This window comes from Tarenaya hassleriana, unplaced genomic scaffold, assembly GCF_000463585.1.
Source record: "Tarenaya hassleriana unplaced genomic scaffold, ASM46358v1 Cleome52, whole genome shotgun sequence".
Classification (NCBI taxonomy): Eukaryota; Viridiplantae; Streptophyta; class Magnoliopsida; order Brassicales; family Cleomaceae; genus Tarenaya; species Tarenaya hassleriana.
In genome coordinates, this window is record NW_010967884.1 from 103,819 (window position 1) to 127,466 (window position 23,648).

Genomic DNA, 23,648 nt, shown 5'->3' on the forward strand with positions numbered 1-23,648 from the left:
CGCGAAGCTTTATCTGTTTCATGGGTCTCTGTCTGAAAACGTTGTCGTTTCCCGGCATTTTTTCATGTTTCGATTCTCAAACAAAACAAAAAAACAGGGGAAGCGGTGATATATATATATATATATATATATATATATATATATATATATCATGATAAATACATACAGAATAATAACTCATTAAAAAAAATGCGACACATGCTAACTGTTACAAAAATATATATATAAAACGAAAAAAGAAGATGAGAATATGTATAATAGATCTGTATTGAAGTGATTTTTTGTGTGTTCTAAATGGTTTACACAAATATCTATTTATAGGTTTATAAATCTATATCATATGAATTATCAAAACCCGTCTCGATAATTTTAGGGGCCATATACAAAATATTAAATTTAATATTTTAGGGGGCATACATTTATTTGGGATTTTTCCTTTGAACAACGGAAGCATACTGAATTTGAAGAAATTTCATATTTTTTATATATTTTTTCCATATAAACGATATGACATATTATAATTTGTAATTTAATTATCGTGGAATTAATTAGAAGAAGAAAAAGGGTCAAACTAAATATGGACCTTATGGGCCTGTGAGATTACAATAACAAGTCCACCATCGACCGTTTGCGTCCATCATCACAAGTAAAAGTCGAAACTGATGCCGCGAAGTCAAAGTTTTTTTTTTTTTTTTTTTTTTTTATAGAGGACTCGAATCTGCTACCTTCGGGTGCACTGACTAAGTAAACCTCCGAACCGTGAGTAGCCTTTGTATATGGATCATATAAATCTAGAAATTACCTCGCTCTCCACCAGCCAAGAATCGACCATTCAACTTCAAGGTGGAGTTACCTTCTATCCCAAATTTGACCAATCGTCCACGATCTGTTGAGTCGCGAAGTCAAAGTTATTTTAAAAAAAAAATCAAACAGGAATACAGTTTTGATGGAAGACAACATTAAATTTTCTTTAAACCTTGTCTAATTTTGAATAATTTTCCTTGGAATAATCTAAGATTTGAATTCATTGTATAAGGTTATAGTCTCATGGAGGATCAGAAAACAGCTGGTTACAGACTTTTCTTTTACGATATGTCTGAATAGTACTTGGACAAAGTCAGTCGCAACACACGGAGTTTATGTTGTCTTCGTAAAACGAGAAAGTGACATTTATTGGTACGCCGCCTTGAACTTGAAATACAAAAAAAAAAACGAGATTATGCAAATGTTTTTGCCGCCATTGTTGCTTAACATCATTTTTATGTTTCACCAAAATCTTACTTAATCCGTAGTATTTAGCTAATGCTGGAAAATTTTGAAGAACGAGATCGAAATTCCATATGAAACTTGTATCTTTTTTATTTACAAAGGTGTATATATATATATATATGAATTTCACATCATATACCATCTCCTATGGTCTAAATCTTGTATTTGTTTTTTTTCTTACATATATATATATTCACTGACTAACAAAAAAATAAAGGCAAAAATTGAAACGGAAGTGGACTTGTTTGTTTTGTAGATGTTAGTCCAAGGATAGAAAGGTCCAATCCTTTATGTATACAGCGCTAGGACGAGAAATAGATTATAGCAATTAAAATTATACGTGCATACATATTAAAATTAAATATTCTTACATAATTAAAACAATATCATTTCAAGTAAGCCAACAACTTGAGGGCGAATGGTCAACAGGTGGGTGCAAAACACTTAGAGGTTGGCGGTTCGATTTCTGGTTGGAGAGGGGTTTTCACATGGGCTGCCCCGTTCCTCTGAGAGATGTAGTTGGACAAAAGCCTGGTGAACTTACGGAATATAAAAAAAAAAAGACATTTCAAGTAGATTTTTTAAAAAAACGCAATAAATATCTCATTTTATATCCTCGGTTATAGTGACTTTATTGTTCTAACGTCTCCATCATCCCTTAACCAACACCGAGTTAGCCAAATTAATGACGTGTTATGTGAGGTACTAAAAGGATAGAAATCAAATTAAACACGTTGAATGCATTTGCGCAAAACACCAGTATAGCTTGATCACTTTGCGGAAGGATGTAATCTTATGCTTCTTGTTAAAGTAGACTTGCAATGGAAACGTCACACGCCAAACCGGAAATAACCGGGATAATCCAGTACTAATTAAAACATAACCGGAGTCAATAACTTAGAGACATCACAAAACACAACTTTGCTTTCTCCATTTTTTCTCTCCAGTTCTTATTTCTTTGTACAATGTATAGTTCCCTTTTTTCAGTTCTTATATATACATATATATATATATATAGCCCTTCTTTTTTTTCTTCTACCAGAGCAGGATCATAAGCCTCAGTCGCCAAATTCGGTATGCATTTTGTTTCTGAAACTGGAAGAAACAAGGAAAGTTTTTCCTTATAATATTAATCGTAGAGTGTGCATGCATGCAGACGTATACTGCAGGGTTCGAGGGCGAGGCTACTCCAAGACAGGGCTTACGTGAAACCTAACGAACAATGACACAGTTAAGCGAATCATTTATGTGATGCATTTGTTGGGTTGTGTTGCGTGCACATACACACACACACACATATATATATATATATGTGTGTGTGTGTGTGGCACTTGTGTGTATAATAATCTGGATTGGTACAAAATGTTCAACAGATTGAAGAAAGTATCTGATGTCGCGGAGGATACGTTTGGCCGAGCTGCCTTTCCCGAGGGTTTCTTGTTCGGAACCGCTTCTTCAGCTTTCCAGGTACATACATATGTACAAAAACTACAACGCTGAATGTTCCGAATGCATGTACATATATATATATATATATATATATATATTGATCGACCAATACATTAATTCGAGGATATGGTTTTTCGGGGTAATGTCAGTATGAAGGAGCTGTGGAGGAAGGGTCTCGGGGAGAGAGTATTTGGGACAACTTTGTTCGCATGTTTCCAGGTACTTATATATATATATATATATTGATCGACCAATACATTCGAGGATAGCGTTTTCATCAATTTGAAAAGCTTACTGATAATCGAATTTGGCAGAAAGAAATTGCTATTCTAATGCAGACGTGGCAGTCGATTTTTATAACCGTTACAAGGTATATACAAGGATTACAAAAGTGTATAAATTAATTATGTATAGATGTTTTGTTTGAGGATATACAAATTCTTCTTGTGAACATTAAAGCCATAAATATATATGGAAATTTGACAGGAAGATATCCAGCTAATGAAGGATATGAACATGGATGCTTTTAGGTTCTCCATTTCATGGGTTCGGATCTTACCTCGTATGTTATACTTAGCTTTCCTTCCTTTTTATCTGTTTTTTTTATTTATCATTACAGCATATATATATATGCATATATATATATATATATATATATATATCAACTTGATAAGTTCGTCTTCTCATTGTGTATATGTTGTGTAATTTTAGAAGGAAAAATAAGCAAAGGAGTCAACAACGAGGGCATTGAATATTATAATAACCTCATCAATGAACTGTTAGACAATGGTAATCAATCATTTTCTTTATATATATATATATATGTATATGATTTTGTGCATGTAATAATAATACATGGTCGAACTGATACAAAACGAGCAGGAATCACCCCTCTCGTGACATTGTTCCACTGGGATATTCCTCAAGCCCTAGAAGATGAATACGGCGGCTTTTTAAGCGAAAAAGTTGTGTAAGTATGACGATTTTCCAAATTCTGAGGATTCAAACTTCACAATACTTTAAATTTCTAATATCAAATCGGATACAGGGACGATTTTCGGGATTTTGCAAGCATATGCTTCGAGGAATTCGGGGACAGAGTGAAGTTGTGGATCACTATAAACGAGCCATGGGTTTACAGTACGGGTGGTTACGACATGGGAAAAAAAGCACCAGGACGAGCTTCCAAGTACATGAACAAGGCATGCGAGGCTGGATTTTCCGGCCGAGAGGTTTATATCGTCAGTCATCATCTCCTTCTGGCCCATGCCAATGCCGTTGAAGCCTTCAGGAACTGCCATAATGTATGTAGAATATATATATATATACACACCGTTTCTTTCACTTTTCAACACATTTTGAAGAAAAGTTTACTGTGATCTCGTGGACCATGTGACTAATTAAGATCGACTCTTCGTCATAAAAGAAGGTATATATACATTATATTGTATAAACGAATTTGGCTGAATCGCAGTGCAAAGATGGAAAGATAGGAATAGCGCATTGCCCTCTGTGGTACGAACCTTATGATCAGAACTGTGACGATGATAAAGAAGCAGCAGAACGAGCCATGGAGTTCATGTTTGGATGGTGGGTTTGGTTAATTTTCTTGAAACCCAAATAAAGGATATGAGACGTTTTTTGTTGCGTTCCGAGCCTAAGGCTATACACGATCTTTCTTCTAGGCATATGGATCCTACGGTGTACGGAGATTATCCAGAAGTTATGAAGAAGATAGTCGGAGAACGATTGCCTTCCTTCACCGCAAGCCAATCTCAGAAACTAACAGGATCTTTTGATTTCGTCGGAATAAATTATTACAGCGCTGTTTACGTGAAAAACATGGATGAAACCGATTCTGAGAAACCCAGTTGGAGATCGGATCAGCATGTTGAATGGAAGAGTAAGTCTAAATCGAGACAAGGGAAAAGATTTTAAACAGTTAAAATTACAAAGAAAGAATATGTTTCTTGAGTTGCAAGCAATCATTTTCTTTCATGTTCTGCAGAATACAACAAGGATGGAAAGCGCATCGGATCCCAGGTAATAAAAAAATTAAAAGTAGCATCAAGCATTGCGATGAACAATGCGTGCATGCATGCAAGAGTACGTGCTTAAGTTCTTATATGCATATGCACTGAAGTATTTCTGTCAACTTTTTTCAGGGTGGTGTGGAGTGGTTGATGTTGCACCCACAGGGGCTGAGGAAAGTTCTAAATTACGCCAAGAACAAATACGGGAACCCTAAGTTTATAATTTCCGAAAACGGTAATATAAACGAGATCTAATTCGAAATTATAATTTATAACCCAATATTTTAGTCGCAGCTAATCCAAAAACAAAATTGTTGACTATTTTTGTTTTCAAATTCATGTACATCAGGATATTGCGATGTAGGGTGCGACAAAAAACCGAAGCTCTTCAGCTTGATGGATATACAGAGGACGGAGTACCACAAGAAGCATCTCTATAGCCTTCACAAAGCCATCTAGTGAGTAACTATAGCATATACATACATACATGCATGCATGCATACATACATATATACATACATACGTACATACCTACATGAAACCCGTTTCTTGAGACGCAAGAAACGTATGGTTGCAGTGAGGATGGATGCCGAGTGGAAGGATACTTTGCGTGGTCGTTGCTCGACAACTTCGAGTGGAACAACGGATATGAAATCCGGTTCGGTCTGTTTTACGTTGATTACAACAACGGTCTCAAACGATGCCCTAAAATGTCGGCAATGTGGTTTAGAGAAATCCTGAAGAAGAGAAACAAAGGGATTGAGGATTCCGATTTGGAAGGGACACCAAGGAATGAAGGATAGGACTGTTAGTGCTTTGGTCGAGGACAAGATATTTAATTTTGTCGACCGGTTCGGGTTAGAAGAGGCTTTCTAATAAGCTTAGCAAGTACGTACGGTTGGATTATTTTCAATAATTATGTGTACTAATAATATCATATTGAATAAGTATAATGAGTTAATTTAGAATTGTTGAATAATTGCTGATTTTATGATGGTTTAATTTGATAATTTTTTATGTACCTCGGGTTTTGGTCATATCGATGGGTTATGGTCCCCAAATTATATCTAAATCTTTGTTTCTTACAGAGAAAACATAGTCCACATGTAGATTTTTTAAGACAAAAAAATCTGATTGTCTGACTTGTAAACTCAGAGAAATCTTTATTCTTACGTTCTCTAACATGCTAGAGAATAGAGATTCAAGGTTATCCGCAATTCCAATTCTTGTTAAATGGGTAAAAATCCAACGTGTACTAAGTCTATGTTTAAGAAATAGAATACATTATAGTAAAAGGATATATATATATATATATATATATATATATATTCTATTTCAATGACGGATTCTCAAGTAACCAAACCATCAAAAATCTCGACAGCTGAAAGAGAGCAGAATAATCATGCACCGGCTTGAACCCGGTTTAACTATTATCCACGTCTACAAACCCCTAGTCCCTCCTTTCATTATGGTCTAAAAAAACGGCACGCAGTCAACATTCCCGAATGTTAAACGCCAAGTGGTTGTAACAGCAGTGATAAAGTTTCCTTTCCCAACAGAAACTTTACAACACCCTCAGCATTCAAAGCAAAAAAATAATCATAAGACCGGATTCCTCTGCGTGAAACTGTCTCGAAAGATCTGATAAATACAAAGACATAGCAGAATAATACAAGCAAATGTCACAAGAAACCTCGAATAGAAGCAAAGAATCTCACCCGGCCTATTATTACTGCAACACTCACCGAGTCATCGAGCCCAAGCAACAGAGTCGATCTCGTCCCGAGCTTTCTTGTATAGCTCAAGCCTCTTTGCGCACTCCAGTCTCCTTTCCATCAATGCCGGGTCCTCGTCCAGTAGCTGTCCTAACTCTTTACTCTGCCAAGAATGAAACGACAGTATATGACAGATATAGAGAATATTCGAAAAGACTACAACATATTATTTAACTCTGCCTAGGCAGGAGCTTGCTCTTGTCTAGCTGGTCCCAAGCCCGGATAAAAGAGGAGGGTTTTGTGATAGGTTGGCAGCTAACCAAAGAAAACAAATGTCAAATCTCACATGCAATGAATTCACAAGTTTCAAGGCGCAACCAGCAGAATGAATGAAGAATTCATGCGGCCGACCCCGAAAAAATTTGGGACTAAGGCGAAGTTCGAGTTCAAACTACAACATATTATTTGATTTTATTTATATGTATATAATTATTAAGTAAATCAGATATCCTACTATTGTATTATATATATATATATATATATATATATTGTAATCCTCTCTACCAATATCTCTATGACAAGACATCATCGTACATTATTGCCGAGTATATCGCCAACGTATATTACATATATTGTACAATCTAGTTAGTTACCTATTGTGATCAGATTTAGTATAGATTCTCCTTATTTTGCTAGGTTTCTGGTTGTGTTCCGGTTGTATATACACAGGACTTCAGCCAAGAGCAATACACGATTTCCCTTTTCCCGATCGTCGGGTGCCATTGTGACATACATATGTTTTGTTCCACGGGACACAGAAAATTCGAAGGAGAAGTGGAAGATTGAGACAAACGTACCTCTCTCTTGCCAATCTGTGAGTAGAAGAAGTTGAGTAACGAGAGTTTTGCCTCTCTGACCTGACAACAGACAACGGCCTTGGGGATGGTGTTATGAAGAGTGTCTGATACCATGTTTATGTACGCTGATACATTGGACGCTATCCTTCTGAAATGACCATCACCATATCTGTCTGTTGTGGGTGACGTGGCAGTGACGGCTCCCGGTCCAGGTTTCTCCATTTCCTGTGGAAGCTTCCGGAAGAACTCGACAGTTAGATAAGAAGCTTCCATTTCAACCAGCCGGACAACCGTCTTCTTGCTTTCGTCCCGGAACTTCTCCAATGAAGTGTTGGCTGCGGCAGCTATCTCTGTTTGCAGAGACGGAAACCTCTTCAGCTCCTGCTTTTGCCACAAGATTTCAGTTCTCCATCTTTAAAGAACATCATAAACAGTTTCTAAAGAATCAATCTCACCTCTGTTTCTGCTATCGACTTTCTGACAAGCTCTTTCAGCACAAAGTGAACCTGCAGCATTGCATAAATGGGTGGGACTTCAGCTCAAAGATGAAGAAGATGGAGTGGAAAAGCCAAAGACTTTTTTAAAAACAATCCTCACCGCATCCACAGAAGCTTCGGCTGGACCTCTGAAATAGTTCAGGGCCCCTTCGATTAGGCGTCGATAGCCCTGCTCTGGTGCAATCAAGTGAGGTTGGTACCCATCTGCTTCCGAGACAATTCTCTTCACATTCTGCAAGGAAATATGACGATCGAAAGGCAGTTTTCTCAGAGCAGCCGGAAGCTGGTTGTCGAATACTCCATAGATACGATCACCTCCAGGTCGCCTAAGAACGTAACATTTTAAGTTCAGAATATAACATGGACCGACCAGGGCAGAAACAGAAAACGATGTCATGATATTTTATTACTTACCCTCCATCCAAATGCTCTTTGAATATCTTATCAAACGCCCGGCAAATCTCCAAGACTGTGTATAATTGAGCCTGAGACCGAAATACTTAGCACAGATGGGAAAAAAAAAACAGCAGTCATAACAGATAGAGAGAGTTTCGTATAATGAAACTCACCCCAGCATCGACAGCAACAGGCCTACCCAAATGATCTAACTCCCTTTCAAGTTCTTCAATGCTTTTGTTTATTAGGGATAAGATACTCGGAATCCGAGCCCTAATAACCGACTCCAAATGCTGAAAAATCAAAAAACATATCGCCACCATTTCAAGTACACTTAGATTATAAATACAGAAAGATGATATTTCGAAGTATTCCGGGTTCGATTTAGAACCTTAGATAGAAGCTTTGCAAGATATTCCGAACCCATTTTGTTGGCTAAGTGTCCGTAGTCAGGGCTGAACTCAAAATACTCCCGTTCCTTCCGTCTCGCGACCAACATATCTACATTCTTATTAATATCTGCTTGTGAACGGTTCACGATCCCGACCCAAGGATGTTGCAGCCTGTATGATCTTCCTTCCAGAACCTTAGCCAATAAATAAGAATATCTTACAATCGTCGGATAAAATGTATACGGATACAGCGAAAGGACAAAAATTGTGTCAGATCAGAGGAACATAGAAAAGAGACTTACATCCAATGCATTGGTTCCTCTGTCCATCAAATCCAACTTGGTCAGAACACCAAATGTTCTGTCACCTAGTACAGTTCAAAATTCACATAATCCAATTACTTCTGCAAGGTTCGTCATCAATTTGAAACAGCAAAACAAACAAACCTGTTGGATCTACTTCTTTTGCAAGCTTGATAGCATCAGAAGTGGCTATGTCTTGGTTGGCAGGAGATATAGCTAGTATTATACAGTTGGGCTGCCAATGCATTGAACTGATCAAATTTGGAAATCTATAGGACAGTAGAACCGTCCATAAAGAGAAACGGAAAATCTCAAACGGGTTTATAAACCTTATAAACGATACTGCCTCATCAGTTTACGCAAAGAAGACAAAAGCTCCTCACCTTTTCAACGTATGAGCGCACCATGGCTTCGATGTCTTGAACGACACTTTCGGGCTGTCCCTCTGAAAAGAAAAGATAGATCAAAACCTTAACACTAGCACCAAATATATATCTATTATGAAGAAAGATGGGACTAAGAGAAAGGGTTATACTTAGGACTTACCAACGGCAACTTTAGTTAAACCAGGTAAATCCACAAGGGTCAAATTCACAACTGTTTCAAGAATCAATATCAGAATCAGAAGGAAGAAACGCCACAAACAAGAGAAACATGGAAGGGAAGACCAGTGATTGCTGTAATAACAGAACTGACCATTTGGAGAGTATATGCTGAGGTGAATGGGGACAGGAGATATCTGTCTAGTCTTGCCAGTGATTCTGTCTGTTTCATCCTGAATCTCCTTGCGAACCAATGCTGCAACAAGAAAGAATTCCTCATGAATTCCGTGTAGCTTTTAACCTAACACTAAGAACAGCCACTAGCATTTCTGGAACAACAATCGTGAACTGTGATGCAGGTAAGATACATACAGAAATCGGTGAATTTCCTCTTGGGAAGGTGAAGGAATTCAGCATGTTCATCTGCTTTATCTTCCATTTTATGAAGCTGCAACACCAAAGGCCGTCTCGTAACGATACCTGCAACACAAACCTCATCTCAGAATCACACCCAGAAACGTGAAAAGGGGAAGGTTACAAGCACGAACCGGATCCTCTAGGAAGGAAGTCTCTTCCAACTATGCTCTCAAGAACGGAAGATTTTCCAGAACTCTGCCCACCAAAAAGAGCAAAACCCAAAAGCAAACTAAGAAGGAACAGAGGAAGAGGAGGAAAATTTAGGGTCTTAAGAGCAACCATAGCTTTGAAAGGGGATTCACCTGGCCACCGACGACGGCGACGGAGGGAAGAGCTTCCCAGAGAGAAGAGAAAGTGTTGTCACCGCCGCCATAGTCGCCGAGGACGGTACATGCCCTCTGAATTCTGTTAACCAAACCAATCAAGCTCTCCATGGTTGTCATCTTCCTCGTCCTTATGCTTCAGAAGAGAATTCTGGAAATAGGAAATCAGTTCAGAGGAGAGGGCGCAAGAATTCTGCCCAAAGCCCAGGAATTTGAAACGAAAACCAGAGACCAAGAACAAGTAGGGGCCAATAGAGGAAACCAGAGAGAAAGTCAGGGAGAGAGAGAGAATACGTTAGAAAAGGGATGGCTTTAGGACAATATTGCTAAAACCGTCCGCCTCGTCTGACCTTGTCTTGGAATCGGACGGTACGGTCTTATTATCTTTTCCTTCGTCCTGGCTCATGGGACCTCGGAAAAGTCTGGCTGCCTTGTGCTTAACGCGTTTGAATTTTCGAATTTCAAAAGAATGTTCGAATTCAGAGGGGCCACAAAACGGTGACGTCAGCAACCGCATGATGAACATTCTTCATTTTTGATCCTTTTTAGGATGAGTGATAAGCCCAAATAATGTTAACAGGCCCACAAAGCCCATAATGCCCCGAGAATAAAGGCCAAGCCCAATAAAATAAACGTGGAGAAACGCACGGGCTTTACGGATCGGAGGACACGTGGGTGTGTCCGAAGAAAACGGAAGGGAGCGTGTGGATGCACAAAACGACGACGTTTCGGAACCACGTCCACTTTACAAAGCATATTTATTTATATTGGTGATGTGAGGCCAGTGGCTGAGCAAATCATTTACAACTTATTTCATGGGTTTTTGGTTGAAATGAAAAAAGAAATGGTCAACGGCAGGAAAACATAGGAAAAGGGACAAGTCAATGAAGGATCGGTTATCTTACAAATCACATTAAAGTAATTAAAAGATATATATATATATATATATATATATATATATATATATATGTTAGTTGTAATCAGAACCTGATTTTCTAACGCTACGTTGCGCATTCAGGATTTTACATTTTTATTACTGTTTCTCTCTCCTCATTATTCCTCTCTCTCTTAAAACCAAAAAAAAAAAAAAAAAAAAAAAAAATCTTCGAAACTTCCATAAAACCGCTTCGCGATCTTACAACCATATTATAACAAAAAACCATCTTCATGAAACATTTAGTCAAACGCCAATAAAGTCCAATTGATTTTCAAATCATAGGGTGGACTCTTCCCCAATCGGACTTAATAATGGTATGATTATTGTGAATCCTTAGTTGTGTAATCTCACTCGTTTATTGGAGGTTGTAATCTCACTCGTACAAGTTTTTACTTCTCACACTTAAAAGGGTTTTCACTATAAATTGGTTGTTTCATTCTATTGCTGTCTTATATTGCCCTATCATTTTTTTTATAATTCGAAAATTTACCAAACATTTGCTCTCCCTCCACATGAGGTGTAAACGGCACATCGTTGATCGGAGCAGCTCCGTCGGCGTCTGCGCATCCTGCCTCCGCGAACGTCTTCTCTCCGCCGCCGGCCATCACCGCCATTGCCAGCGACCTGATCTTCCGCCTCGGCCCGTTTCCCCTTACGTCTCTACCAGAAAATCCGATGCCGGAGATCTCCCATTGTTCTCTCACCACCGCTCTTTCTCCACCTCTCAGGTGGATCCCCGCCCATCCGTCAGCGGCTTTGTGGGGGGTAGCGGCTTGGTGGCGGATTCCGTCTCGGACCAATCGATAAAGAAGAAAAGAAGAGGTTTCTGTCGGTTGTCCACTCTCTTCAGGGCCAAATTTGACGAGTCCGACTCGGGTCTCGAGCCATCTGTCTTGGATCGTAGGTTGTCCTCTAGTCATTCCTGCCGCGCTTCCACTACGTCGTCATCGTCCTGGTCCTGGCTCCAGACGGTGATCTCCGGTCGCGTGAAGAAGCAACCCAGCTCGTCCTTCATCGAGGGCTTGATCGCCGACTGCAATAGCAAACCTCGGCGGGGAATGTCGCCGGTGCGGGAGAAGGAGACAGAGGACGAGCCAGAGCCCCCGACGCTGGCTTCCGTCGGGGAATCGCCTGGGAATTTGAAGAGGACACCGGCGAGGAGGAAGCCACGCGCAGGGCTTGTGAAGAGTGTGTCGGGGATGGCCTTCTGCTTGAGCCCGCTGGTGAGGGTGAGCCCAAGCCGCCATGGGAGACGGAGAGGAAGCTTGCCGCTGCAATTCAGGTGTTCCGCCGATTCCAAAGCTCCGGCGAGGCCTCACATCTGGACGGCGTCGTCTCGGTGCGCGAACCGGTCGAGGAAGCTCGTCGATTTGGGGAAAACTCATCACCGTCGTGAGTGAAATGACGGGAATACCCTCGCATTTACTTTAAAATGGCAATTAGTATGAAATCTGGGGTGATTAAAAGAACACCTATGTAAGATTGGAGGAGTTAATTAAATTTGTGGATTTTTTTGGGGGGGAATATGTGAGTATTTTTCCTGCATTTATAGTTTTCATACAAATCATATGATTATTAGATTCCTAAAAGTTGAGTTCATGAAAATTTTAAACCAAATGAGATTCAAATGAGATTCCTGATGATGGGTGGGTGCGGCGGATATCCGGTTTTATGTTTTCAACTCGGATTCAAATCGGGATTATGCGAACCCAAAAATCCAAAATATTTTTTTTGAAAAAATAAAAAAATTGTAAAGAATAAATTGAGCAGGTCGATCTGACTCGAGTCCGAGTCCAAAGTCTATAGAGCAAGGATACAGATTTGATTATTTAGTTAGTTAAAAAATCGAATCGGTTCGAACCTGAATCTGAAATCCTCGGATCGAGTTCGACCTAAATTAGTCGGTGACACCGGTATCCATCTCAAAATGAGATATAGATATTATGTATTACATAACCAAATTATATGATTAGATGGATAAATTTTAAAAAATGCTTCAAATGCTACAATGGTTCAATAATAAATCTCATCATACAAAAAAAAAAATCATTACCTTAATGTCAACATTGTCCTTCTTCCTTTAATAATATTCAAATCAAATTAATCTCTATTTTTATTATTTATCTCTCCTTTTCATTCATTTAATTTCTCTTTCATGATGAATTTCTTACTGCGACTTTGATTTACAATGATTATATTCTCGTTACGATCCACTCCAATTCATTATGATTGAATTCTCATTACAATTTATCTGATTCACAATAACTCATCTAACTTATTTCGACCCACTGTGGCCTACTTTGACTTGGTACAATTTGATTCACTGCAAATCATCTAACTCCGATACATCTAACTCAATACAATTCGCTACGACCCACTCCAATACATATAACTCACTATAATCCATACATCTCACTATACAATAGGGGTGGTGTAAAATTGGCAGATCGGACATGTTTTGGGACGGACTTAATTTGGTCATAGATTTTTTCGGGTCGAAGCGACCCATCTATTTATTTTTTGAATCTATGATCGATGGTTTGGAGTCCGTCCCTATGAGATTTCGGACGGGTTTGGGCTAGAGTTTCGCGTTTTTCTCTATTTAATAAAAAATAAATATTAATACAAAATAATAATAATAATAACAATATCGTTGTGAGTTATTTAACAAAAATATTCTTAAAATCAATAATAACAAAGTAAGTATTTTAAAAAAAAAAACTAAAAAGTTTTGATAATATATTAATTCTCTGATATCGCATCCATACTAGATTGAGATAAGACGACCTTAGATGATAAGGAAGTAGATAGAGAGTCATCGATACCACAATAAATGCCTTGTTTCGAGATATGAAATTGCATAATTATTAGTTATTACCACAATCGTTACAAGCGACATTTTCACTATCTACTCGAATCATATGATTCCAAATACTAGAAATTTTTTTCCGTTTTCTATCACTTATTTGAGTTCCGACTTCTTCAGTTATGGTAATCCAACATCAATATCACACTCCAACTCTTGATATTCACACTCAATGTTGTTGGCATTTATTACGATTAAATAATTTTAAACCTACAAAATGACTGTGTAAACTTTAAAATATACAAATTTGTCTAATATCTGTTATATATATATATCGAGGATATAGAGAAATATTCGTTACAATAAAAAATTATATAGAAAAAACATGGAAAAATGACATTTTCCTACACCAATTTAGCAAAATGTGATGTTTTCTTAAACGAATTTTTAATTTGACAAATGTCTACACCAATTTCACAAAATTCCCAAATCGAATTATCCAATTTAGTGCAATTAACTACAAAAAACATTGATATAGAATTTAAAAGTCAAATCTAAGCCGCTAAAGTATTTTCACACACACACACATATATATATATATATATATATATATATGTTGTCGAGTAAAAATATATATGATTTTAGTATATACATTAACCAAATTTCTCTAAAATATAATATATATATATATAGAACACGCATAAATGAAAATAATTTTATTATGATGTGTGATCCAGATTTCGATTGAAAGTAGAAATCTAATCTTCTAATATCTCTTTAATGTAAGGATGTAAAATGGGCGGGGCAGGTTTTGTACCTAGATTTATTCGGATCGAGTCGGTCCGTCCATTTATTTATCGGATCTATATTATTATATACATGTTTCGGATTTCGTGTTTCGAACTTTATTAACACCCTTCTACATATAACATGACTTAAAACGATTCACATGATTCAAGAGGGCAAACTTTAAACATACGTTTTAAATGCATTTTGGGTAAAGGTATTTTTGCAAGGACATTTTGAATTTTTTAATCGTTTAAATTTTTTTGTTAACCAAACATACGGTTGAAACCTTATAGCATTTGAAACGTATTTTTGATATTTTCCCTCATTAGATTCCTAATACTATTGAAGTGAGTTCATAAAATTTAAAATTGGTGAGTGTGTTGTCCTTGAATAGTTACTATAAAGGCTGAACATAAAGACTGTTTCAAGATTATGCTGTGAGAAAAAAATGAAGTTCATCAATTACCATGGTATTTGTGGAAGTTACGGATTATTAATTCAGTTAATGATTATTAATTCAGTTAATGATTAAAATAATAAATAAAAAATTAATATGATATAAAAAACGAATGATTATAATTTTTGTAAAAATGGACTACAGTCAAATAAAAAGAAACTAACCGAAAATCAAAAAATCTTTGAAAAACCAATGTCTTTATGGATAAAAAAAATTGAAGTTAAACCAAACTCATAGCTAAAGATAACTGAAATGATTCAATATAAAACTAAATGCATATAATTTGTAATTAAAATAACATCCTAATTGAAATAACTTTATATAAAATAAATTTCATAAATGAATACAGATTTATAAAAAAATTTAAAATTAAATTTAAATATATATTTCTATAAAAATAAACCCATAAATATAAAATTTCTTTTAAAAAAAAATGAAACCAGAAACATGGATAACCAAAACGTCCACTCTCCTCCCAGTTTTACAACTTGACGCAAGGATTTTTTTTTTTTTTTAAGTCTATTGAAAGGCACACTCAATCCCTATGCGGTATATACACTAAACAAAGACACACACGTTTCGAGTGTAAATCCAGAACACGAATACTAGACAACAGTCCAAGATAAAGTTAGGACAAAATCCAGATTAACAATACCAAATTCTTTCTCGAAACGAATGGACAAAAGCCAAAGCGCCGCGTATAGTTGGAAACTGAGAAAGCAGACAAAAATTTTACAGATGGGCGTATGCCCATTTCTTTTCATTTTCACTTCTATTGATCTGTCTGTGACATTAACAAGAACATCCTCCGGATTGCTGCTGGGCCTGAGATGCGTTTGCGTTCGAAGACTTGAGATTGACATCGACCATCTCTTCTTGCTTTGTCGATGACAATGTCTCCATCCCGGGCAAAGCTGCAGCTATCTTGCGAAATAGCGCCTTGATCACATAATTATTAAATTTTGTTAGGGTTTTCCAGACCGCGTCGTTTATAAAGCATGACCCGAAGATCATATAACATCGAGATCGACTCGAGCCAAATGAATGAGAAGCATGTTTACAAAAGAACCTAAGCATTCAACTGATCTGGCTCAGTTGAAATCGAAAGTGTAAATATGTGAAGCCGTAGGTCGTTTTACCTTTATGTTGAAGCCTGCTTTCGCACTGGTTTCAATAAACATTACATTAAGCTCACGAGCCTTGGCTTCTCCTTCCTCTATGGACACTTGCCTGTAAATCAAATACATTAATAGGTACGAAGGCCATTGGCAGTTACCGACATCCGTTAGCCATTATATCAAACTGGGAAGCTTGTTCACGCATTGCCTACACAGCCTTTCGATCGGACCCAGGCAAAAAAACCGTAATGATATTCATTCGCAGGCAGATAGATACTTAATGGTAGGCATAAACCATTTATTCATTTGGAAAACATAAGATCTACAAAATTTAAACTCGGGCTTATCATGGCAGAAAGAAATAACCAAACTCTTCAATTTCAATAACACTGACAGAAATACGGACTATATCCTCGTGAGCCTAAAAGGAGGTTGTAAGATGATCGGTTACCTTTTTTCGACAAGGTCTGTTTTGTTTCCCACAAGCACAACTATGACATCACTGCCACGTTCAGTCCTAACTTCCTCGATCCACTTAGAAGTGTTTAGGAAGGACTGCCTACCTAAATCACATGGAGAAACGAAAACAGCAACCAACTTTCAGGAATCTGAACACATTCGCTAGTATGATTACTAACATGCCATAGCCATTAGCCACTAAATGGACACTGGGAAAGAATGCACGCACGCAGTTGAGAAGTGTAGAGAGAAAGACGAAGGTCACATACTTGCAACATCGTACACAATGACAGCAACAGACGAGTCCCTGATATAGCTTGGAATAAGACTCCTGAACCTCTCCTGCCCAGCCGTATCCCTGCCAATGTCATAAGCCTCCAGGTTAATTCTTAAACTATGATGTGTGATGTTACTGTTCGGCGTTTAAAACACTAACACCGGGTTCAGAATCGTACCAGAGCTGTAATCTGACAGTTCGATCTTCAAGATACATTGTCTTGGATAGAAAATCAATACCGATTGTGGCCTGGTGATAAACAAACAAACATGTAGAGTGATGACAGTTTGGGATGGATCGTTACCTAAAGGTTCTGAATTGTAAATTCCGCACAGAATGAAAATTTATTATACTACTGCAGAAATCTGAAGTTTTATCTTGAACAACGACCATAGTCACATCAAGATCAGAGGATTTTCAGTCGCGAGTACAGCAAACTCAAGACTAAATACAGAATTCACGTCTAATAAGCGAGGATCTACGAAACAGATTAGCAGGTAAATACACAGATTCAAACACGAGATCAGGAAATAATCCAACCCACATGATTCCCCGACAACAATCCCACAAAATCGAGCCATGCCGCGCATCTCAGGTATGATCCGGGGATCGAAATGAAAGTACCTGGTACGTGTTGTCGAATTTGTCGTACATAAAGCGAGTGATGATACTGGTCTTTCCGACGGACTGATCTCCCAAGAACACGAGCTTGTACTTGGCAAGAGCCGACACCGGAGCCATAGTTTGGAAGATCTACTGAAGAGAGAACGAACACGTCGGGATCTCGCCGGGAGTAATGGAGATTGTCCGGAGGGATCCGCCGGGAGATCCGCTCGCCTCTCGCCAAATGGAGGGTATTTTTGATATTCTTTAAAATGGTTTGGTTGTTATTATTGTGTATCTTTTTGCAATTCAAAGGCCCAACGGGAAAGCTCCACCTGAAAATGGGCCGGGCTAGTCAATGTTACTAATTCTGGCCGACAAGTCCTAAGACGTAGCACGTGACAAGCACGTGATTCCTCGACTGGATCCCTGAATAATACCTCTGATTTCACGAAAACGAGAGCAACGACCCAACGAGAGCACAAATCCTTCTAATTCTCGGGTTCAGTAAAGGATTTGTGCACCAGCACAAAGCGTCCCTTAACCCGTGACCTCTGTACAACGACAATATCTTAACTCGTAACTTCTAGATCACAACGATAATACCTTGAATTTATTTTTGACATCATATCTAAAGTCAATGTAGTTCAACAAAAAAAAAAATTCTAAAATCTTTGTAGATTCGGATACTTCATCCGCAAATTTTCGAACGATGGATATTAGGAGTAAACGTTTCGAAAATCGGTTCAGATTCGGGATAGAAATATATCGGTTTAGTTTTTTCAATTCTCCAAAATAGATACCAATCGATTTTTATTTTATATTCGATTCGATTCGGTTTTAATTCTGGTTCGGATTCTGATTTAAAAAAAAAATTAGAATTTTTTTAAAATTTTCAGTTTTCCAGAATTTTTTAAAATTCGATTTGGTTCAATACCAAAAAATTTAGTTTTCTAAAAATAATACCGTTCGATAATTTAGAACCGTGCCATATTTTTTGGTTCGGTTAGGTTTTTCATGAAATGTTGCCTCCTACTGCCTTGATTGAACAAATACAAATCTCTCAAGTTTTTTTTTTGTCTCGTCGTGTTCCTTTCGTTTGGTTATTCCTTTGATAATCTAACCATCCTCCACGATTGTCCCCTTCCAAACAGATCTGGGATTGGATAAATCTGGACAACGTAGTGACAGTGATGAATGGCTCTTCAGCCAAGAAGCTGTTAAGACCGATTCTTGGGCTTTCCCCTTTTCCTTCTCTTTCTCCGACATCCAGATATCCGAATCTGTTTGGGGACTGCTGCTCTTGTTAATCTCCGACAAAAGAGACCCATCACTTCCAGACAACCAAAGCAACGCTGCTCTTATTGTAAACTCGGCGACACGACAAGAATGGATAGCAAGATGATTCTGTATCTGAGATTACAGGAATGTTCCTACACAACCTTGAAAAGTAGAACACGGAATAACCAAAACCTGAGACCCATTTTGCATAGATCGTTAAGGCAAGGCAATGCCAGCAAGCATTCACTCGACGGCAGCCAACAAGTCGCTCTCCTTGCAAAAGCAATGCCTAGCATCTACTCCCAAATCAACCTGACAAAACGCCCAGACGGTGCTCAGTTGAATAAATCCTACATTGAGCGAGTAACTTCATCGAGAAAGCAACTTACCTCATAGGCGCTAATGTCGGAGAACAGAACCTGTGAGACGAAGGCAAGAGAAGACACGAAAAGATGATTTACCACAGTGAATTGAAAATGAAGCACATGGAATTTGAGTGCACCAGAAATTTCTACCTTCTTCCCAGGAGCAACTCCTCCAACCTCAGAACCAACAGAGACAACCTACAACCCCAACATGGAACTGATAAAGACTCTCATCACCAACGTTCTTAGCTCATAAAAAAAGTTGCAGAGATGCCTTACCTCTCCCGTTAGGTACCTCTCGAACTTTACAGCAGCTTTCGGCAAGAGCACTCCACCGGATGATTTCTGCAGAAACATGGTTTCGAACATCAGCAAGAGAGGATTAGGACCGCCCTAGAATTCATTTCAGATACAATTCCCAAGAGACACGCATCCATGATAGCTCAACGCTAAGGAGGTGCAATGACAGAAAGGACACAAGACTTTTTGCATCCATCCAGTCACACATATTGGTCATCCCTGTCAACTATTTTTCGGTTGATTTTCATTTTGGTTTCTTGAATTACAGAGTCGCTTCGGTGTCACGTGTAAACTGCGTCATTCAGACAAATCTGCAACACGTAATAGACTCAGCAGCAGGAGACTCAATCAAAGGACGGGATGAAACGGGTGAAAACTCCCACGGAACCAGAGATTAAAATCAAGCTCTCAATTGGCAAATCGATTTCTTTCAATGAATCAGGGCAAAGGGTTGCAAGGAAAGCCAAGCGACAAACCTCGGGAAGCTCTTCAAGACGGACAAGGACCCTGTCTGCTTGAGGAACAACCTACAAAAACCATGGAAAAAGCGGAAATCTTATCCGATTAAACTAAAGATTGATCATATCCTGCAAAAGGGGCAAGAGGGGACGACAAGGCAGCACCTTAGCCGGATCCCATTTGGTCGAAACGGCATTGATTCTGAGGGAACGTTTCCGAAACCCTTAAACAAAGAAACCCTCGTTAGAAAAGAACGCCAAACAGCAGATTGAAATGAAGATCTCTACACAAAAGAGTTGTCTCGGAAAGCGTACCGGAGAGCCTCTGATTAGCTAGAGGATGAGCATTGGTTCTGACGGGAAGAGCGAAGAAGGGTTTAGGCAGTGAAACGAAAGTAGAAGAAGAAGCCATGGATAAGGTTTTTTTCTTCTTCTGCAGAACAAGCGCTCGACTCGAGTTCACGACACAAGCCAATTAGGTTGGGAGTTGAAGAACTCCACCGTCTTCTAGAGACTTCTAATCTGTTCTCCGTTTTGGGTCTGTTTTGGGCGTACCAAGGCCCAACAAGACATGACCCTATCAAAATTGTTTACAATGAAACACCGAGCTTTGGATGTTTGTTTTATTTTGAGATTATATTTCCTCTACATTATTGATGCGCGCTTCTAGCACTTTTGATTACGTGGCACAGAGGAACATAGCAAACGCGAACCAAACGATCAAAACGGCGAAAGGGTGACACAAGAACACGTGCAGACGCCAAAAAGAATAGAGGATATACACACGAATTGAAATGAATTACATTAAGCATCCTTTCTCTCTTTCCTCATTTTTGTTCTTTTTTATTATTTCTTTCATTTTATCGGTTTGAAACCCTAACGGTTCGGATTGATACCGAGGACGGTATCAAGTTCAAGTGTGGAAGAGGTCGAACTTAGAGCAACCACCAACTCTAACCTCTGCATTTCACATTTTTATGCATTTCTACATATCATTCAATTTTTTTTTTAAAATTTTTGTTCTACAAATATTGCATAAATTTGCAGTAGTTTTGCATGCTCTTTTGCATACTTTGCATAACATATAGTTTTAAGATTGCAATTGCATATAGGATTACATGCATAGAGAAATATTTTTGAGAATGGTTAACTGACATATTAATAATAAAGCAGAGATTCTTTGATTTTTCAGTGAATCAACTTAGGTTATCCTAGGTCTAATTCGAATTGTTGAGTTTTATTCGAATCGGTAGCTTGAATCGAGGAATGTTAGTGTTAGTATAGTTTAGAGATCAAAACTGTTAGAACTATCTAGCTAGGTGTAGAGGTTTTTCTAAGAATCGTTCCACATTCTCAGGCATACTAGGTCTTAATTTAGTCGAACAAGCTTTATCTTGTTTTACGACTCTTATTCTTAACTCGTTCTTCTCTCTTTTGATGAAAAGCAAAATTAAGTTTTTTCTCCTTTCAAACGAACTTTTCTATTTTGGATTAAATGTTAAAGTATCATTTTTCATGTGTCCATTTATTTAAGTGAGTCGAACGCTCATTTTGTTTCTCGTTGATCTTTTAAGAGTCCGCTCATTTAAGTGATCGAGTCACTCATTCGACTCCATCATCAGCATTTTAGACGGTCGTTCATTTTTTACACTAGGTTGCTCATTTACACTGGGTCACTTATTTGTAACAATCAATTTTTGGACGGTCGTTCATTAATATGAACGACCCGTCTACTCTTTCTAGTTATTTTTGGGTTTTTAAATCTCATTTTTTTCGTCAAAAGTCCCATGAAATCTCTAAAATATGTCGATCTGTATATGATCGAGTCCAATTTGTGATAAAATAATATCCCCAAAATACCTAAAAGATGAGTTAAACCGATGTATATGATATTAGAAAAACTATTAAAATCCGTGTGATCAAAGGAGAAAAAAATTATATAAAGATAAATATTCATTGTAAGTTTTTTTCACAGTTTTGGATGAATTCTGATTAAAATTCTGGCTGATGGCGACGTCAGCATGACAAACGACGGCGTTTTGGGTCTGATTTTCCTCGTCCACTTCAAATCAAAACCCTCTATTGTACCTCCGCCTGGGTTGTCGGGGTCGAGGGTTTTGCTCAGAAACACCATTTTCCTAAAGCCCTCGTTCTCACAAAACTATGGGTCGCTTCCCGATATCTCCATCACCCAGTCTCCTCCAGAGGATTTTCTGCTCGAACAAACGGCCGTCGTCATCGCTAACCGCCGCGCTTCTCTCCGGAGACTTCCAGCTCCGACATTTGTCCGCCGGAAGCGCCGCCCGTGCATCGAAAGAGGAGAAAGAACCATGGTGGAAGGAATCGATGGAGAGGCTCCGCAACATCGGGATCTCTGCTCATATAGACTCCGGGAAGACGACGCTGACCGAACGAGTTCTGTACTACACGGGTCGGATCCACGAAATTCACGAGGTCAGAGGCCGAGATGGCGTTGGCGCCAAGATGGATTCCATGGACTTGGAGCGAGAGAAAGGTATCACTATCCAGTCCGCCGCCACTTACTGTACTTGGAAGGATTACCAGGTGATTCATCGCTTGCTTAGCTACTTCCTCCGTTTTCTAGACTCGAGTGGCTTGATCGATTCGTATCACCTTATGTCTCCTATAATTGGTGAAAATTCTTATCATATTGCCATTTTTAGTTGTTTTGCCTGCAGCTCTTCGCAATTCGTTCGACTTGTTTTGGTCCTACGTGTGCTTAATCATGTGTCCCTTGATTTTCCAGTTTCGATGCCGTTTAATTTGATATGTTTGGGTGGCTGGTTGACTAATTGCGTATATTTTGTGTAGCTTCTTGCCTATCCAATCCTATCTAATCCGTTTTTTCAAGCTTTTGATTGTTTTTTTATCACACTATTTCGCAAAGTTCTTAAATTTCTTACGTTTTCTGTGGTAAAAACAAGTAGATTAGTATCCATTCCTCTAAACTCGTTGGAATCGTTGTGCAGATTAATATTATCGATACTCCCGGCCACGTTGACTTCACTATTGAAGTGGAGAGGGCTTTACGTGTACTAGATGGTGCAATCCTGGTACTTTGCAGTGTTGGTGGTGTGCAGAGTCAGTCTATCACAGTGGATCGACAAATGAGGAGATATGAGGTCCCTAGAGTAGCATTTATCAACAAACTTGACAGAATGGGAGCCGATCCATGGAAGGTTTTGAACCAGGTTTGTGCTGCATCAGTTTATGATGCCCCTTGCTCTACTTTAGGCTGACCTGGGGTGTTTATAATTATCAATGTCTATGATAAAACTACGAGCATTATGGTTTTGACTGTCTAATCTGATTGAAAATTTACCATCTAGGCAAGGGCCAAACTCCGTCACCATAGCGCTGCTGTGCAAGTGCCAATTGGTTTAGAAGAAAAATTCCAGGGTCTTGTGGACCTTGTTCAGATGAAAGCTTGCTATTTCCATGGATCGAGTGGGTCTGTGTTCCGATATTTCTGCATTGCTTATTTGCTTTATTTCTAGTGATGCATTTATGCACACATGTATGTGATGTAATATTCTAATTATGTGCCAATTGCAGTGAGAAAATTGTGACTGCCGATGTTCCTGC

General features: G+C 38.4%; 6 protein-coding genes across 9 annotated transcripts in view; 3 read left to right on the forward strand and 3 right to left on the reverse strand.

Moving 5' to 3' along the window:
- Window positions 1–2,315: 2,315 nt before the first annotated feature.
- LOC104827581 (beta-glucosidase 27-like) lies at window positions 2,316–5,769 on the forward strand. The gene is made up of 15 exons (XM_010560770.1): window positions 2,316–2,343; window positions 2,426–2,499; window positions 2,643–2,736; window positions 2,868–2,937; window positions 3,033–3,088; window positions 3,205–3,280; window positions 3,430–3,507; window positions 3,601–3,688; window positions 3,767–4,022; window positions 4,193–4,308; window positions 4,404–4,621; window positions 4,727–4,761; window positions 4,884–4,986; window positions 5,101–5,209; window positions 5,329–5,769. The coding sequence occupies exons 2-15, from the start codon at window positions 2,492–2,494 to the stop codon at window positions 5,552–5,554; spliced, it is 1,533 nt and encodes a 510-aa protein (XP_010559072.1). The 5' UTR covers window positions 2,316–2,343; window positions 2,426–2,491; the 3' UTR covers window positions 5,555–5,769.
- Window positions 5,770–6,138: 369 nt separating this feature from the next.
- On the reverse strand, window positions 6,139–10,569 carry LOC104827582 (dynamin-related protein 1E-like). 3 transcript variants are annotated; one of them, XM_010560773.1, is made up of 16 exons: window positions 10,172–10,480; window positions 10,001–10,064; window positions 9,825–9,932; window positions 9,607–9,708; window positions 9,457–9,507; window positions 9,294–9,355; window positions 9,055–9,145; window positions 8,911–8,975; window positions 8,608–8,802; window positions 8,390–8,509; window positions 8,235–8,305; window positions 7,921–8,146; window positions 7,779–7,829; window positions 7,324–7,704; window positions 6,497–6,629; window positions 6,139–6,392 (listed from the first exon to the last, which is right to left on the reverse strand). In XM_010560773.1, exons 1-15 carry the CDS (start codon window positions 10,310–10,312, stop codon window positions 6,501–6,503), a joined length of 1,857 nt encoding a protein of 618 aa, XP_010559075.1. In that variant the 5' UTR covers window positions 10,313–10,480; the 3' UTR covers window positions 6,139–6,392; window positions 6,497–6,500. The 3 variants fall into 3 exon arrangements, with proteins under 3 accessions (XP_010559075.1, XP_010559074.1, XP_010559073.1); XM_010560772.1 differs by adding an exon at window positions 10,487–10,569 and having other exon boundaries at window positions 6,226–6,629; window positions 10,172–10,343; XM_010560771.1 differs by having other exon boundaries at window positions 6,226–6,629.
- Window positions 10,570–11,641: 1,072 nt separating this feature from the next.
- LOC104827680 lies at window positions 11,642–12,529 on the forward strand. The gene has a single exon (XM_010560901.1). It carries the CDS (start codon window positions 11,642–11,644, stop codon window positions 12,527–12,529), a length of 888 nt encoding a protein of 295 aa, XP_010559203.1.
- A 3,206-nt stretch (window positions 12,530–15,735) lies between these two features.
- Window positions 15,736–17,901, reverse strand: LOC104827583 (ras-related protein RABH1b). The gene is made up of 6 exons (XM_010560775.1): window positions 17,660–17,901; window positions 17,214–17,284; window positions 17,028–17,116; window positions 16,751–16,862; window positions 16,321–16,411; window positions 15,736–16,120 (listed from the first exon to the last, which is right to left on the reverse strand). The coding sequence occupies exons 1-6, from the start codon at window positions 17,774–17,776 to the stop codon at window positions 15,974–15,976; spliced, it is 627 nt and encodes a 208-aa protein (XP_010559077.1). The 5' UTR covers window positions 17,777–17,901; the 3' UTR covers window positions 15,736–15,973.
- Window positions 17,902–18,972: 1,071 nt separating this feature from the next.
- LOC104827584 (10 kDa chaperonin) lies at window positions 18,973–20,570 on the reverse strand. The gene is made up of 7 exons (XM_010560776.1): window positions 20,358–20,570; window positions 20,208–20,266; window positions 20,061–20,111; window positions 19,564–19,629; window positions 19,435–19,482; window positions 19,309–19,338; window positions 18,973–19,231 (listed from the first exon to the last, which is right to left on the reverse strand). Exons 1-7 carry the CDS (start codon window positions 20,452–20,454, stop codon window positions 19,163–19,165), a joined length of 420 nt encoding a protein of 139 aa, XP_010559078.1. The 5' UTR covers window positions 20,455–20,570; the 3' UTR covers window positions 18,973–19,162.
- A 1,562-nt stretch (window positions 20,571–22,132) lies between these two features.
- The window catches only part of LOC104827585 (elongation factor G-1, mitochondrial), a 5,608-nt gene continuing 4,092 nt past the window's right edge, over window positions 22,133–23,648 (forward strand). Inside the window, exons 1-4 of one of the 2 annotated variants that reach the window (XM_010560777.2) lie at window positions 22,133–22,607; window positions 23,033–23,254; window positions 23,393–23,514; window positions 23,619–23,640. In XM_010560777.2, the coding sequence (XP_010559079.1) occupies window positions 22,206–22,607; window positions 23,033–23,254; window positions 23,393–23,514; window positions 23,619–23,640 (768 nt within the window). In that variant the 5' untranslated portion in view covers window positions 22,133–22,205. The remainder of the gene's footprint in view (window positions 22,608–23,032; window positions 23,255–23,392; window positions 23,515–23,618; window positions 23,641–23,648) is intronic. The other variant, XM_019200673.1, reaches the window with a different exon arrangement.